Genomic DNA, 17,992 nt, shown 5'->3' on the forward strand with positions numbered 1-17,992 from the left:
AACCGTTTGGCATGAGAATCCCGACAGAGAAGGAAAACAGGTTGTGTGAGGTTTATTTATTTTTATTCTTTTACTTTCAGGTTCAGCCAAAGAGGGCTCAGCTCGGGACTACAACTTTTACGCTGCAAAATTGAAGATTGCGGAAGGCAGAGAGGTCAGTGGTCACTAGGAGAATCAGGGAAGAGTTTCCCCCTCCACTTGCCACCTCTGTGATTTTACTTGGGTAGGAATAGGGGTATTGCTGTGGATCGCTCTTGCAGGATCAATCCTTCCACCGCCTTTCCAGTTTTGAGAATTTTCTCTCCAAAGGGATATGATAAGAGTTCATTCAAATAACACTTGTAGGGAGGGTTGCTAAATTCTGATTAAAAAAAAAACTGGCTCTCTAAGCAGGGGCAGGAGCTACAGCTACATTTAAATTGAACATTACTGGCTTTAGGATGAGGACAAGCAGTTTAAAAATACTTCTCTAAATTATTTTCAGCAATAACACACATTATTATGCAAACTTTACCCCTCAAATCTACCTAGAAGCTGATATGAAATATTGTACTTTGCGCATGCTCAGGAGCTAGGGTGGCACAATGGCTCAGTGCATAACCAGAAGGTTGGTGGTTTCAGCCCACCCAGGAACAGCTGTGGGCAGGATTCCTGCATTGCAGGGGGTTGGACTAGATGACCCTCAGAGTCCCTTCCAACTCTTCAGTTCTATGATCCCATGAACAGAGTCTTCCCCGTTATGGTAAAATGCACTATAAAAAGGTAAAGGACCCCTGACAGTTAAGTCCAGTCGCAAACGACTCTGGGAGTGGTGGCACTCATCTTGCTTTACTGGCCGAAGGAGCCGACGTTTGTTCACAGACAGTTTTTCCAGGTCATGTGGCCAGCATGACTAAGCCACTTCTGGCAAAACCAGAGCAGCGTACGGAAATGCCATTTACCTTCCCGCCAGAGCGGTACCTATGTATCTACTTGCACTTTGACATACTTTCCAACTGCTAGGTTGGCAGGAGCTGGGACAGAGCAACGGGAGCTCACCTCGTCGCGGGGATTCAAACTGCCGACCTTCTGATCGGCAAACCCAAGAGGCTCAGTGGTTTAGAGCACAGCGCCACCTGCGTCTATATGTCGGTTAAAATGGTAGTAATGACCCTATTTTCCCGTGTATAAGATGATGTTTTTTCCATAAATCTTTTGTCAAAAATTGGGGGTTGTCTTACATACAGATGGTGAATGCACAGGGGTTTGGTTTCGGGTCTCAGGCTCTTGAAATATGGCGACCTCCAGAAAAAAAACCTCAACAACTTTGAACTTCCCTCAAAAAAGCTCCACAATTTTGGGTGACCTCCCCACAAAAAGCTCAGCGTTGTTCCGTTTGATGTTTAAAATATGGATTTCTTAAATTTGGGTTCAAAAAATAGGGGCTGTTATACATGGGGGCATCTTATACACAGGAAAATAGTAAAGGTAAAAGGTAAAGGGACCCCTGACCATTAGGTCCAGACAGGAAAATACAGTATATCTAAATTTGCACCTATTTAAGTTAGCAGGGGACCCAGGTGGCGCTGTGGTTAAACCACTGAGCCTAGGGCTTGCTGATCAGAAGGTCGGCGGTTCGAATCCCTGTGACGGGGTGAGCTCCCGTTGCTTGGTCCCAGCTCCTGCCAACCTAGCAGTTCGAAAGGACGTCAAAATGCAAGTAGATAAATAGGAACCGCTACAGCGGGAAGGTAAACGGCGTTTCCGTGTGCTGCTCTGGTTCGCCAGAAGTGGCTTTGTCATGCTGGCCACATGACCTGGAAGCTATACGCCGGCTCCCTCGGCCAATAATGCGAGATGAGCGCGCAACCCCAGAGTCGGTCACGACTGGACCTAATGGTCAGGGGTCCCTTTACCTTTACCTTAAGGTAGCATATGAAAATTACCTGCAAATCTCAGTCCCATTTCATCCTCTTGTTTGGAGATGCGTAAGTGACTACCCTATCAGAAGCTCTTTTCTTTGTATGATGACATTAGATTTTTAAAGGCCAAACTGTAGCACTGCCAGCAAATGCTGGGGGACTGAGCCCTCGATGCAAGTATACCCCACATTCATTGAAACAAAGCCGCAATATGATGTCTAGAATTTTACTTCCAGGCTTATGAATTCAACTCAGGGCTCTTAATGAAAGAATATGAGTTCAAGGGTTTATGGGTGCTTTAATGAATGCTTCTGGTTTGGGTAATGGTATGACAAAGGATTCAATAAAACAGTTATCCAGTATAGAAACATCCACTGAATTTAAAATGCCTTTGCAAAACAATCAGAAAGGAAAGTTAAGCATATAACCTGAAGTTAAGCATTTGGTATATATAGGCCTGTGACTATTACAGACCCTCCAAGTGTCCCTATTTTCCAGGGATTTACAGAAGCTGTCCCGGTTTCTGATTTGATCCCAGAATGACCCGCTTTTCCTTAGGACGTCCCTTTTTTCATCGGACCCGCTTTTTTCATCCTTGAGCCAAGGAGATAAGTAACTAGACAACCTTTAGAAGACATCTGGAGGCAGCCCTGTACAGTCGTACCTCGGGTTACGACCACCTCGGTTTGCGAACAGTTCGGGTTACGAACTGCGCAAACCCGGAAGTGTTTTCGCCGCGCGTGCGTGCGCAGAAGCGGCGCGCGCGCGATCGCACAATCTGCGCATGTGCAAAGCGCGAAAATCGCACTTTGTGCATGCGCAAAATGGCGGCGCCCATCGCATTCGGGTTACGAACTATTCGGGTTACGAACTGCGATCCGGAACGGATCGCGTTCGTAACCCGAGGTATTACTGTATAGGGAAGGTTTTAAATGTTTCATGTTTTATTATGGTTTTATATGTACAGTATGTTGGAAGCCGCCCAGAGTGGCTGGGGCAACCCAGTCAGATGGGCGGGTTATAGAACTGTTGTTGTTGTTGTTGTTGTTGAATAGGACGTCCCTATTTTCATTGGAGGAATGTTGGAGGGTATGGGGGCACCCACTCACCTGTAGATATTCAGAGGCATACAGCCTTTGACAGAAGAGGCAAGTACATAAGAGGTAAAGGTAAAGGACCCCTGGACGGTTAAGTCCAGTCAAAGGCGACTATGGGGTTGTGGCGCTCATCTCACTTTCAGGCCGAGGGAGCCGGCGTTTGTCCACAGACAGCTTTCCGGGTCAGGTGGCCAGCAGGACTAAACCGCTTCTAGCACAACAGAACACCCTGGTGGAAACCAGAGCTCACAGAAACGCCGTTTACCTTCCCGCCAGAGCAGTACCTATTTATCTACTTGCACTGGCGTGCTTTCCAACTGCTAGGTTGGCAGGAGTTGGGACAGAGCAATGGGAGCTCACCCCGTTGCGGGGATTCGAACTGCCGACCTTCCAATCGGCAAGCCCAAGAGGCTCAGTTGTTTACCACAGTGCCAGCCGCGTCCCTTTTGGCAAGTACATAGGCTGCACACACTCAATACCTTTAAAGGGAATTCGAAACACATTTCCCCCCTCAAAGAATTCTGGGCACTGTAGTTTCTTAAGGGTTGCTGGGCATTGTGACTTTATGGGGTGTAAACTACGGTGCCCAGAATTCTTTGGAGGAAAGCAAGTGCTTCATACTCAGCCGGAGCCATCAGGCTAGCAGTCCTTGTTAGCCCAACCCTCCATGTAGCAATTAAATTTGCGAAGCAACTTGGGATTTCCGTTCTGCAGCTTTGCTTAGACCACTCCAGAAGTTTTCGCGCATCGCTCTCCGCCTAAGCTTTCAAACTTTTAGGTCACACTTCGGATTTTTAAATATCTCCCCCTCTTTACCTGGCTTCTCTTTCTTTGGACTGGCTCGTGGATCCTTTTCTGAAAGTGGAAGACTAAGGGTTTTCTTTACCGGGGCAATAAAAATAACCCCAGAGTGTGAGAAGGAAACATTAAACCCTCCTGTGTGTGTGTGTGTGTGTACATTTTTCTCCCGCCCCCTCTAAAAAAAAAAAAGTGCAGACAATGTTTCTTTAAAAGTCTCCATCTGCAGTTCCCATTAGATGCGCCTCTAAGGTTTCGGGTGATTAATAGCTTGCATGCTTGGCTCGGGTTGGAGGGGTTGTGCATGCAGGTTAAACCCTCCCCCTCGCTCCTCTCTCACATTTCCCTTCCTAAGCTTGTCACTCACACCCCAGCAAAGTATTTAAAAAGTGTTTTCTGGGCTTCAGCACTTCACAGCAAGGAAGCTTTGGGCTTCAAACGCAACAGATGTGAAGTTTCTCCTGTGGAAGCTATGGAGAAATCTGCAGGGTTCCCCCTAACCGGCAAAGCCGTGGTGGTGAGCTGGAGAGCTGTCTAGCTGCAGAGGACCGGTTTCTTTTCCTGGGCAAAAAGTTAGAGCACCGGGCTCCCTTTGCAACTGCGTTTGAAGAGCATCTTAAGAAACGAGGCGTTCCAACTGCTCTCCTCGATGGATCCACCTGCTGCCAGTAGCTGCATGAGAAGCTCTCACCCTACGAATGTGCTCTGGGGTTGCCTGCGAAACCACCATGCCGAGGGTGGAGGGACCACTGGGCCACACCATTACCCACAAGCCCCCTTTTCGTTCCACCACAAACCGGACTTTGGTGTCTACTCGGACTTTCCCACCTCCTGCCTGGCTGCAGCCCCCCAGAGCCTTCCCGGCGACGAACGAGCTTTCGATGAGCACCATTCTTCCTTCCAGCACCCCGCGTGGCATCTTGCAGCCGCCGAGGGCAGGCGGCGTCTGGCGGCCGAGCTGGCTTTGGTCTCCGGGGAGCCAGAGGGCAGCGGCCCAAATGTGGTGGATGCCGCCATTGGCACGAGCGAAGATTACGTCCTGGCAGGGAACGTGGTGAGCGAAACGGAAAAGAAGGCATCCAGGAGGAAAAAAGGGAGCGCAGGTAAGGTGGCGTTTAAGAATCCTACAATTGTAGAGTTGGGTGGGTTTACGTTTCCTCTGGAGGAGCAGGTATGTAGCTGGGGGGGGGGTTTCCTGGATCCTTTGCTGTCGCGCGAGGCTCAGGCTGCCTCAGTGGCCCGGAGTGCCTTCCATCGGCTTCGGCTGGTGGCCCTGCTACTCCCCTATCTGGACAGGGAATAGCCTAACTACTGTTGTCTATGCTCTGGTAACCTCAAGGTCAGATTACTACAACGTGTTATACGTAGGGCTGCCTCTGAAGACGGTTCGGAAACTTCAGCTAGTGCAGAATTCAGCGGCCAGGTTGCTCACCGGAGCAAGATTGTTTGAGCATATTGCACCAATCCTGGTCCGACTGCACTGGCTACCAATTAGTTTCTGAGCCCAATTCAAAGTGCTGCTTTTGACCTATAAAGCCTTAAACGGCTCAGGACCGCAATGCCTCAAGGACCGCTTCTTTCCATATGAACCTACCCAGACCCTGAGATCATCTTCTGAAGCCCAACATCGTGTGAAGAAGGCCCTTCTTTGAAAGGTCAGGAGGGTGGGCAACATGAGAACGGAGCCTTCTCTGCAGTGGCTCCCCGTCTGTGGAATGCTCTCCCCAGGGAAGTTCACCTGGCGCCTTCATTATGCACCTTTAGGCACCAGGCAAAAACGTTCCTTTTTAACCAGGCCTTTGGTTGACCTGATCAACATCAACATTTTTTTGGGGGGGGGTATTATTGGGTTATTGTTTTATTTTGATTTTATATATTGTGATCTGTTTTGTGAACCGCCCTGAGACCTCTGGGTATAGGGCGGAATAATAATAATAATAATAATAATAATAATAATAATAATAATAAAGTTGGAAGGGACCCCATGGGTCATCTAGTCCAACCCCCTGCAATGCAGGAAACTCAGAGAAAGCATCTATAAAAATCTATGTTATTAGTTCAGGTTTGGATCACTGAAAAATGTGGACCACATAAAGACACAGATTTGCATGATTTACATGCATTTGCTAATTTATATGTAGAGATGCAAGTTTAGAAATGATTACTGTGATTTGAATAGAAATACATCTCACCCTCCAAGGGAAGACAGTGACCGGGTGTCCCATTCCACCTGCTCCATCTGCTGTCCACCTCAACCCACGAACAGAGGAATTTGCCGCATACTGTCAGACCACTGGCCCATCTAGCTCAGTACTGTGTACAGTGTTTCAGACTTGGGGTCTCTCCCAGCCCTTCCTGGAGAGACCAGGGATCGAACCTGCAGCCTTCTGCTTGCAAGGTGTGTGATCTGCCACTGAGCTACGCCCTTTCCTCTGATTTCCCTTCCTGTACTTCTTTATCTTTAAGGTGCCCTTGGATTGGACGGTCCTTCAAAGAGAGGGCTGTTCTATTGATTTGTTTTCATCTGGTCCATAAACCTTCCTTTAAAAATAAAATAAAATTTAATTCCTTTTTGCCTTTAACAATTACCATCACAAATAAATCATAATCGTATACACATAAGATTCTCTGAATCCCCGGACTCCCCTCCACCCCTTGTTATTCTTTTCCAACTGCATCTTATAATGTTCTCTATATTTTCTTACTACTCCATTCTCACCATAGTTCTCACTACATTGAAAGTGTTTTCTAAAATCCTGCAAGTGTTTTTAATTGCATGCACACGAAAGCTCATACCAATGACAAACTTAGTTGGTCTCTAAGGTGCTACTGGAAGGAATTTTTTATAGCGTTCTTTTAAGGAACTTATAATTTCCCCGCATTCTTTATTAAATTTATTATCTTCTTGATCTTTGATCTTCCCGTTCATTTTCGCCCCCCTGTATAGCATCCCTTTAAATGTCACATGTTTTCAAGAGACCATGCAACCTTGGCTGCCCCTCCCCTCTTTTCCCATTGGTCCCCTTCCTTGCCTACTTCCTGTGCCTCCTTTGGGACGGAATCAGATTCTCGCTTGCTATAGCTGTTAAAGGATGTCATATAGCAGAGGGAGAAAGGTTGTTTTCTGCTGCTCCAGAGAAGCGGACACAAAGCAATGGATTCAAACTACAAGAAAGAAGATTCCACCTAAACATTAGGAAGAACTTCCTGACAGTAAGAGCTGTTCGGCAGTGGAATTTGCTGCCAAGGAGTGTGGTGGAGTCTCCTTCTTTGGAGGTCTTTAAGCAGAGGCTTGACAGCCATATGTCAAGAATGCTTTGATGGTGTTTCCTGCTTGGCAGGGGGTTGGACTGGATGGCCCTTGTGGTCTCTTCCAACTCTATGATTCTATGAACTACAAGTCCCGTCTTCTCTGACCATTAGCCGGAGCTGATGGGAAATGGAGTCTATCAACATCTGGAGGGCTGCAAAGGTTCCCCATCCCTGGGATAATGCCTCAGGAGGGCCAACAGCTGCACCATCCTACAAAGCCTCGTGAATCATCCCCACAGGAATATGAGACATCCCTAGACCACAACTTGGCAACTCTAGTTACAGTATTCAACGCACACAGATAGATGCTGAGGTTCAAGCATGCATTGATAACATGCCCTCTGGCTTGGAAGTTCTGCCTGGCAGGACAGGCAAAATGCTCAAGCAATGCGTTAGCTGCCCTATCAGAATTGCGTAGGTCTGTCGAATGACGGCATCTGTCTTAGCTACATAGGCAACCACACTTTGCCCCGTAGCCTTTGAAACAATGCATCAAGGAAGCACATGTCTAGCTTGGAGGCAAGGAACCTGGTTCTTTCAGGGCAGACAAAGTCACAACACATTATCTCTTCTGCTGGCATCCAGTGAAGGCCCTGCAGAACTGATGCCGCCACTCAGAATGGGTGCTATATAGGGAAACACTGGCATGAGCCTTGGGGAGCCCTGGCATGACCCGGTGGCATTGCTGCCTCCATGGCATTACCACCCCCTCACCCCATTATAAAACACGGGACAAACTCTTCCCTTCCCTAATAAACAAAAGCTCTTTTAGGTGAATTTTCATTACTCTGGGAGAACGACACCAGGTAACTAAAAAGAATTAACAACCACCACATCATAGTACAGTGGTACCTCAGTTTAAGGACACAATTGGTTCCGGAAGTCTGTACTTAACCTGAAGCGTACTTTACCTGAAGCGAACTTTCCCATTGAAAGTAACGGAAAGAGGATTAATCCGTTCCAGACAGGTCCATGGAGTACTCAACCTGAAGCGTACTTAACCCGAAGTATGAGTGTAATTGGTTCTGGAAGTCCATACCTAACCTGAAGCCTGAAGTGAACTTTCCCATTGAAAGTAATGGAAAGTGGATTAATCCGTTCCAGACGGGTCCACGGAGTACTTAAACTGAAAGTACTCAAACCAAGGCGTACTTAAACCGAGGATTTGACTGTACAGTGGAGCCTCGGTTTATGAACACCTCGGTTTATGAATTTTCGGTTTACAAACGCCGCGGACCCATCTGGAATGGATTAATTCACTTTCCATTACTTTCAATGGGAAAGTTCGCTTCAGTTTATGAACGCTTCAGTTTATGAACAGACTTCCGGAACCAATTACACCCATGCTTCGGGTTCGGTACGCTTCAGGTTGAGTACTCCGCGGACCCGTCTGGAACGGATTAATCCACTTTCCATTACTTTCAATGGGAAAGTTTGCTTCAGTTTATGAACGCTTCAGTTTATGAACAGACTTCCGGAACCCATTGTGTTCCTAAACCGAGGTACCACTGTAGTAATAAAATAACAGCTTAAGGCAGTTATTCTCAAAGGGTGTGGCATTCCACACAGATGGCAGGAGAGGGTGGGAAGTGCAGCAGGAAGTTTCATCAATATTATATTTTGGGAATGATTCCTGTTCTTACGTGGCTGCATTGTTTATTCTTTCTGGGTGTCCCACGGTCATATTATAAAGTCATTGTGTCCTAGCATAGCACATGCTAGGAGTTGTTTCTTTTTTGTTTCCCAGAAAGAAAACTGGTGTGCTGTGAGCAAATTTTTATTCTGAAAGTGTGGGCAGAGAAAAAAAGTTTGAGAACCACTGGTTTAAGACAACAAATCTGAGTACAGTCATACCTCGGTTTAAGTACGCCTCGGTTTGAGTGTTTTCAGTTTAAGTACTCAGTTTAATCCACTTTCCGTTACTTTCAATTGGAAAGTTCACTTCAGGTTAAGTACGCTTCAGTTTAAGTACTCCATGGACCGTCTGGAATGGATTAATCCACTTTCCATTACTTTCAATGGGAAAGTCTACCACTGTAGACTTAAACAAACAAACAAAAAGTCCTATGAGCAGGTAAATATATTTTTCTCTAGCAGCAAGAATAGCAGTGTGTGTGTGTGTGTGTGTGTGTGTGTGTGTGTGTGTGTGTGTGTAGGAAAGAAGTCAGCGAAATGCTATGGGAAGGAAGGGGAACCTATTTTCTCAAGTTCTGTTATTCCAGTTCAATTCAGACCCTGCCTCCTGGCTAGGTACACACACCTGGTTTAAAATAGAATATCAGGAAACCCAAGCATTAATCCTTGATCCAATCATGGATTTCCCACACCAAACCCAATTTGCCCCTCACAAATGAGAAGCAGCTCAGGCATCTTGCAGTGAATGGTACCAGATTAGGGGGCAGATTGTCCATCACATTTGTTGATGCTACCGCTGCTCACGGCCACCATCACCGTTGGGAAGCCTGCTGGCTTCAGTGGGGTGGGGTGGTCACCGTGGAAAGGCTGGGGCCTCCCTCACACCTGGCACTGTCCACGGATTAGGTCTGATATAAGGCAACGTTCTTTGTTCCTTCCTAAATTCAATCCTTCATCCTGGACGGAAAACACATGCAGTCATTTTCAGGGGATTCGAAGGCTAGATAGGATGAGCGGTCGTAGCGTTTAATCCAGACCTGTACCGCGGGCCAGGAAAATACAGCCAGCAGCTCCCTGTGAGGCCCAAAAATGTTACAGCTGAGAGGACGGTTGAGGCAGAAATCCCAGCCCACATCCAGGGCCTGCATTATGTTAGAGGAGTGTTCTGCAGACAAGAGAGTCGCTCCACACTGATCTTGCTTTGGGGGCTACCCTAGGCATCTGTTGGGGACGCGGTGGGTGGTGCTGCGGTCTAAATCACTGAGCCTCTTGGGCTTGCCAATTAGAAAGTCGTCAGTTCGAATCCCCGCGACGGGGTGAGCTCCCGTTGCTCGGTCCCAGCTCCTGCCAACCTAGCAGTCCAAAAGCACGCCTGTGCAAGTAGATAAATAGGTACCACTGTGGCGGGAAGGTAAACGACGTTTCCGTGTGCTGCTCTGGTTTCGCCAGAAGCAGCTTAGTCATGCTGGCCACATGACCCAGAAAAACTGTCTGCGGACAAACGCCAGCTCCCTTGGCCTGTAGAGTGAGATGAGGGCCGCAACCCCAGAGTCATCCGTGACTGGACTTAACTGTCAGGTGTCCTTTACCTTTACCTTTTAGGCATCTGTTTGGCTCTGGATCTGATTGGCTTGATCTAGCAGGCTTTTCTCGTGATTGAGTTTGAGTTTGAGACTGATCCTGTTCTGGACACTGAGGTTTGGTTCTGTGGAATGGGTTGAATAGGTAGGAGAGGATATTTGAATTGCAGTTTATCCCTCCAAGCACCAAACGTGTGTTGGGTTGAGCAGACTTTCAAAATCCTGTCCTTGGCAGCAAAACCAGAAGCCTAGGAATTAGGCTGCAAAGCCTCCTTTGAGCAAATTTAGCTAGAAAGCAAGCTGGTTTTCCCCCTCCTTACAAAGCTTGAGAATGAATCAGGCAACAATGTGGGAAGCAAGTTCAAAAATAAGATTTGCTTGCTTTATAATTATGCATTGGTCCACGGCAAAGGCAGCAGTAAAAACTATGCAGGCAAAATACTTGCATTTGCAGCATAACCAGTCGTAGGGAAGTGTCTGGGACTGAAGTATGTGAGAAAGAGGAAGAGGAAGTACTCTGTGCTCCTTCCTATCCAGGAGAAGAGGGGAAATGACACCACACAGAACCCTCTCCGGCAATCACATTTCCATGCTCTGAGTATCAGCAATACAGCTCTGTGGATTTAACCCCTTCTTATGCTAACTAACAAGAATACACATTTGTTAGGTTTGGCTGCTAATCTCCCACATGTTCTGGAATATGTGCGATCCTGATGACGAAGAAATGTATCGAGCCATAGAAGAGGGCCTTTCCCTCATCACCAAACATACCAGAGTGAATTTCCCATATGAGAGATATTTAAGATAAGGGGGACTGAGAAGGTGGACCACTAAACCCACCTTTGTCCTGTTCTTTAACCATCTTGATTTATGAATGCTGGCTAAGACAGGAATGAGGAATCTGTGTCTGGACTATAGGTGCCATCATACCTGGCCATTGACCATGCTGGCTGGAACTGATGGGAAGTTAAGCCTGTTAAATTCAATAGGACTACTCTGGGTAAAATTTAGCTGAAAGCTACTCACTGTTTCCACCTAGAGGCCCTACCAACAAACGGGGATTGCTTGAGCTTTGCATTTATTTCATTATTTAATAATGTATTTATTGGATCTGTATCCTGCCCTTCATCCGAAGATCACAGGGCGGTTCACAACATAAAAATACAAAACGAGAACACCAAATACATAATAAAAACAAAAACAAAGAAATATCCCCCACACAAATACAGTGGTACCTCTACTTACGAATTTAATGCGTTCCGAACGCACATTCGTAAGTCGGAAAAAATTGTAAGTCGAATCCCATAGGAATGCATTGGGAGAAAAATTCGTAAGTCGAAGCAACCCTATCTAAAAATTCATAAGTAGAAAAAATCCTACCTAAACTGCATCCAAGATGGCAGATGGAGCTCCGTTCGTAAGTAGAAACATTCGTAAGTAGAGGTACCACTGTACATGCAAAATGACATAGAAGGTTAATCGGCCAAAGGCCTGTTTATAGGAAAACGTTTTCACCTGGCATCTAAAGATATGTAATGAAGGCGCCAGGCAAGCCTCTCTGGGGAGAGCATCCTACAAATGGGGGGCCACTGCAGAAAAGGTCCGTTCTTGTGTTGCCACCCTTCAGACTTCTCATGTCTTCGCATGCAAAGAAGGGCCCCAGGTGATGGTTGCAGGGCTTGGGTTGGTTCATATGGAGAGAGGTGGTCCTTGAGGCATCGCGGTTCTTGAACCTTGCCAACTCTCTTTCTCCTAGTGGGCTCAATTTGCTTCCACGAGGAATGTTTCTGTCTTTTCCCTCTTCCAGAAAGCCAGGAGACAGGCGGCGGTGGGGGCAGCAGCACCAAAGCAGAAGTCAGCAGCTCCAAAGCAAGGAAGGAACGCACCGCCTTCACCAAGGACCAGCTGCGGGAGCTGGAGGCGGAATTTGCACACCACAACTACCTGACGAGGCTCCGGAGATACGAGATTGCGGTGAACCTCGACTTGACGGAAAGACAGGTGAAACTCCTCTGCTCATAGCTGCCAAGTTCCGGCCTGAGAAATAAGGGACTGGACCAGAAGTAGCAGACCGGAAGTAGCGCTGCAGCCATTTTGGAACTGGGCAAAGCAGCATCAAAAGTCGCTTCTGAGCATGCTCCGCCCAGTTCCAAAATGGCCGCCGCGCCAGAATAAACCGGGGAAAAACAAAAAAATCTGTTTTTGCGGCTGGGAACAGCTGGAAAAATGGGGGTTTCCCGGGGAATACGGGAGACTTGGCAGCTATGCCTCTGCTCCAGCAGCACCTTGAGGCTGTGCAGCCTCCTCTCCAGCTTTGGGCAACAATGGTGGACAGAAGAGGGATAATATTGGGTGAATGTTCATTTGCTACCTGCTCAAGTACACTGATTCATTTACAAAAAACAAACACCCCACAATCACAAGGCCAATTCACCCAACATGACACAACAACAAATTATTATTTATACTCTGCCCATCTGGCTGGGTTTCTCCAGCCACTCTGGGCGGCTCCCCAGCAGAATATATAAAAAAGCGATAAAACATCAAACATTAAAAAACTTCCCTAAACAGGGTTGCCTTCAGATGTTTTCTGAAAGTCAGGTAGTTGTTTATTTCCTTGACATCTGATGGGAAGGGCGTTCCACAGGGCGGGCGCCACTACCGAGAAGGCCCTCTGCCTGGTTCCCTGTGACCTCACTTCTCGCAGGGAGGGAAACGGCATAATGCCCTTGGAGCTGGACCTCCGTGTCCGGGCTGAACGATGGGGGTAGAGACACCCCTTCAGGTATACAGGACCGGGGCCGTTTAGGGCTTTAAAAGTCAGCAGCAACACTTTGAATTGTGCTCGGAAATGTACTGGGAGCCAATGTAGGTCTTTCAGGACCTGTGTTATATGGTCTTGACGGCCACTCCTATATACAGTGGTACCTCTACTTACGAATTTAATGCGTTCCGAACACACATTTGTAAGTTGAAAAAATTGTAAGTCGAATCCCATAGGAATGCATTGGGAGAAAAAATTCGTAAGTCGAAGCAACCCTATCTAAAAATTAATAAGTAGAAAAAATCCTATCTAAACCGCATCCAAGATGGCGGACGGAGCTCCATTTGTAGGTAGAAAAATTCGTAAGTAGAGTTATTTGTAAGTAGAGGTACCACTGTAGAATCACAGAGTTGAAAATGGGAATAGGCGGATCTGTGAATTTCAGGTCTGTTCTTTTTCTCATTTCACCAGCCTTAAACTCAGTTCTCCACATTTGCATCTTACTCGGGGGTTCAGTTCCAAGTGTTCCACATCTTCACAAAAACGGCATGTACCCAAAACCTTTGAGCTGCCCCCAAGGCTAGTGGGTGAGGGGAAGAGAGGGAATGCTCAGTGCTTCCGAGCTCTCTGCCTTGTTTGCATTTACAGTGGTACATCCGGTTGTGGATGGGATCCGTTCCAGAGGTCCAGTCGGATCCTGAGGTTTCCGCAACCTGAGGACTGCTGCTTTTGCACATGCACGTACGGTGAAACCCAGTAAAATACTTCTGGGTTTCCCATGCGCACATCCCAAAGTTTACGGAACCAGAGGGTTATGTAAACGGAGGTACCACTGTAATCACAATTACAACCAATCTGTCTTCAACCGTGTATGGTTGAAATGGCACAAGTTAAACAAGTGTAAATTCAACAGCATTTCAGTGCAGATTTTTCTCCATACGAACATTCTTGCAAGTAATTTCCCTTAATGTGATGCATGATTTATATTCACTAATACAGTGGTACCTTGGTAGTCCAACGGCTTGGCTCCCGAACAAATCGGCTCCCAAATGCCGCAGACCCGGAATTGTGAACGTTTTCCGGAAGCCGGACATCCAACGCGGCTTCCGCAGCTTCTGCTTGAGTGCAGGAAGTTCCTGCAGCCAATCGGAAGCTGCGCCTTGGTTTTCGAACCTTTTCGGGAGTCAAATGGACTCCCGGAATGGATTAAATTCAAGAACCAAGGTACCACTGTACATGTATTCTTACGCACACTCGACCCTAGCAGGTGCAGTTTTTTTTTTTGCACACATGGCTAGAGAACCGCATTGCAAAATTCAGAAACTGTGAATTTGAAAGGGCTGTGTTTTGCACGCAGCAAATATCGGCATACAAGCTCACCTTAAGCCTCTCCCTCTTCTTGTGCAGGTCAAAGTGTGGTTTCAGAACCGCAGGATGAAATGGAAACGTGTGAAAGGTGGGCAGCCGGCGTCACCCCAGGACCACAGCCTGGAAGACATGGACTCAGCTCCTTCTCCAAGCTCAGAGTAGCACTGTACACAGTGGCTCAGAAGGCCTGGACCAATCTCTTGGCATCATCACAGCCCAGATCGTCTGCTCTCTCCCTAAGACTTTGCAAGAGTTGGCTGAAGAAGGATCAGTTTCGGAAGAGACCTGGCCTGTGGTGTAGTGGTTAAGAGCAGTAGACTCGTAATCTGGTGAACCAGGTTCGCGTCTCTGCTCCTCCACATGCAGCTGCTGGGTGACCTTGGGCTAGTCATACTTCTCTGAAGTCTCTCAGCCTCACTCACCTCGCAGAGTGTTTGTTGTGGGGGAGGAAGGGAAAGGAGAAGGTTAGCCGCTTTGAGACTCCTTAGGGTAGTGATAAAGCGGGATATCAAATCCAAACTCCTCTTCTTCTTTCCCAGGTAGATCTGGGCTCTCTCCTTCCTTCCTTCTTATCTCTGATGGAATTGCTTTTTCACAAGCCACCAACGAGGGGAATCAAGGCAGGGGTGGCTTCCCAATCATTCTAACGTTGAAGATGTGACATTGTTAGAGCCATGAAGCTAACACGTAGGCCTATGTTGTGTTCGCTCCCAACTTAGCATCCCTCTCCAGGATCACAATTCTGGAAAACAGCAACAAGCCAACGTTTCGAGTTTGCAGCAGAAGCAGGCTAGACCACCCAGGAGGTCACCGAAAAAATCTTACAGCCAGTCTCTCGAGCTCCCCGCTCTGCCCCGATGTTAAAGAAAAAGTGTGCATATAGAATTGCCTTAGGCAGTTTCAGATACCACTGCAAAATGTTATCGATCATCCCTGGTACTATATTATCTTCCACCATTGAAAGAAATAAAATGATCAGTCCTTGCCAAGGGCTGGATAAGAATCTGCACTCCCAGAATGTGTCGAGAATTGCCACTTTCTTGCCTGTGATTAATGGGCTGCTTTGTTTCTTGGAAGTGTGTGCTGTGAATTTCGATCCCTTCTGCCCACCACACCTCCCTGCAAAAACCACTCGAAGAGCTCAGATCTCCCTCAGTAATTATGGGGCAGCTACAGTGGCCCCTTGGTTCTCAAACTTAATCCGTTCCGGAAGGAAGTCCGTTCCAAAACCAAAGCGTTCCAAAACCAAGGTGCGCTTCCCCATAGAAAGCAATGCAAATGGATCACTGTATTTTTGTTCCGTAGGACGCACCTGATCATAGGACACACCTAGTTTTTAGAGGAGGAAAACAAGAAGAAAAATATTTTGCTTTCTTGAACTGTCCTAGGCATAGCAGCCAACTCATAGAGGCCTAGGTGCCTTTGCCGCCCGCCCCCATTAAATATTTGAGGAAGCTTCTTTTGCAAATGGGAAAAGCCCCGTGGAGTGTGTGTGTTTCAGCTCACAGTTGTGCAGCTTTTTCAAAGGGGGAAAACTCCATTTTTTGAAGATCAGCTCAAAGTTGTTGAGCTTACCTTGCAAATGGGAAAAAAATCCTGTTTTTATGGGGTTCAACTCACAGTTCTGCAGCTTCTTTAGGAAAGGGACCCATTTCTACAGTTTCCAGACAGATAATCTAATCAGCCAGTCACATGTCGCTGGGGAAACAAGCAGCCTCTCTCTGCAGACAACAGTTGAGGCCTGGGCAAGGGGCCTGGGCTGGCTGGGAAGGGAGCTAGCTTCCCTTATCTCCCTCCCCGATCTCTTGCAATCAGCTGCTGAGCAGGTTCCTTTCAACACTCTCTTCCCCTCTTGTTAGCCTTTAGCTCTTTCTTTAAAAAACACACACAAAAAACACGATCTGCCTTTCGCCCCTGGGCAATTCGGCTCCAGGGACCACGCATTCACTCCATAAGACGCAGAGAATTTCCTCTTAAATTTTAGGAGGAAAAAAGTGCATCTTATGGAGCGAAGAATACGGTAATCTGTTCTAGACTTTTAAAAACAACCCCTAAAATAGCAATTTAACATGAATTTTACTATCTAACAAGGCAATTGATCCATAAAATGAAAGCAATAATCAATGTGCTGTACTATAAAATAAGATGGTATTGGAGATGATAAAAAATAAAATTATTATTATTTTTCTTACCTGCACTGATGATAGTCGTTGTTTGGATGGGGGGCTTTTATCCACTTCCGCAGTCACACAATCAATCAATCAATCAATCAGTAGCTGAACTGGGTTCCACACAGTCACAAAAGCAATTTAACCGAAAAAGCCTCAAAAACAAAAACGCAAAATAAATAGCAAAAAGATAAGTGCCAAACTTAAATCTGTTCCAGAAGTCCGTTTGACTTTCGAAATGTTTGAAAACTAAGGCACAGCTTCTGATTGGTACAGGCGCCCCGGAAACAATAGCCGACAACCGCATCGGATGTTCGGCTTCCGAAAAACGTTTGAAAACCGGAACACTTACTTCCGGGTTTTCGGTGTTTGGGAACCAAGGTGTTTGAGAACCAAGGTACCACTGTACTTGGTTGGGCAACGGTTCTGCAGATTTGGGGGACTTTGCATTTTGATTCCTTCTCTTGGTGGTCCAGGCCTTTCCCTGCTTCCAACATAAAACTGACGTCTATATCTAAGAATTCAGATGTCACGGTACCGGTAAATTATAAAAAGGAGGAATGGGCTTATTCATAGGTGTCTGTGGCCTGCTTCTGTTTGTGACATGAGCTGGCCAGTGCGGGGCTCCCTCCAGGCTGGTGTTTTACCGCGGTTGTATTGTGCAATGCATTTCTGACACAAGGATAGGGCGCTACACAATCATAGAATTGCCGAGCTGGAAGAGGTGCCAATGGTCATCTATCCCAACCCCCTGCAATGCAGGAAATCACAGCTAATTAGCGGTGGGTTTATTCTGCTCTAGTTTGTGGAGGCGATGCTTCCCCAATGCTATGACGTTATCCCTGTCCGGAAGGGGCTATAGGGCAACAAAAGCTGAAGAAAAATAAACTAGAACGTTTGCGGTGTTAAAAATTGTGGATTTTCGCAGGAAGTGACCGGAGTGCCGGATTTACGTACAGTGGTACTGAAATATACTCGGAGTCAAGAGTGAATTTCATGCTCTTTATTCAGCTCATAGTCATCAAGGAGGAGAAGAGAAGACGAATGGCTCTTTTCCCAAAACCATCTGCTTATATACATTATTTACACAATGGGCCTTGCGTGATTGGCTACTTCAGGGCTACACCTGTGGGCCAATTATATTGTGGATTGACTTTTGCTTGCAGCCTGATTGGCTGCTCCTACAGGCCAATCAGGTAGCAGATTCACTTCTGCCAGCCGCCTGATTGGCTGCTCCAGCAGGCCAATCAGGTTGCGGATTCACTTCCACCTGGAGTTGGATTGGGTAGCTCCCGCTGATTCTGAATCCTATTGTTCTAGGATTCAGCTCAGTACATAACAGGTACCTTGGGTTACGAACACGATCCGT

General features: G+C 46.8%; 1 protein-coding gene across 1 annotated transcript; it reads left to right on the top strand.

The window, feature by feature from the left end:
* Positions 1-4,228: 4,228 nt before the first annotated feature.
* Positions 4,229-14,617, top strand: MEOX1 (mesenchyme homeobox 1). Its single transcript, XM_035136382.2, has 3 exons — positions 4,229-4,899; positions 12,131-12,324; positions 14,495-14,617. The coding sequence occupies exons 1-3, from the start codon at positions 4,446-4,448 to the stop codon at positions 14,615-14,617; spliced, it is 771 nt and encodes a 256-aa protein (XP_034992273.2). The 5' UTR covers positions 4,229-4,445.
* Positions 14,618-17,992: the final 3,375 nt, after the last annotated feature.

The sequence above is a fragment of the Zootoca vivipara genome, chromosome 13, assembly GCF_963506605.1.
Source record: "Zootoca vivipara chromosome 13, rZooViv1.1, whole genome shotgun sequence".
NCBI lineage: Eukaryota > Metazoa > Chordata > Lepidosauria > Squamata > Lacertidae > Zootoca > Zootoca vivipara.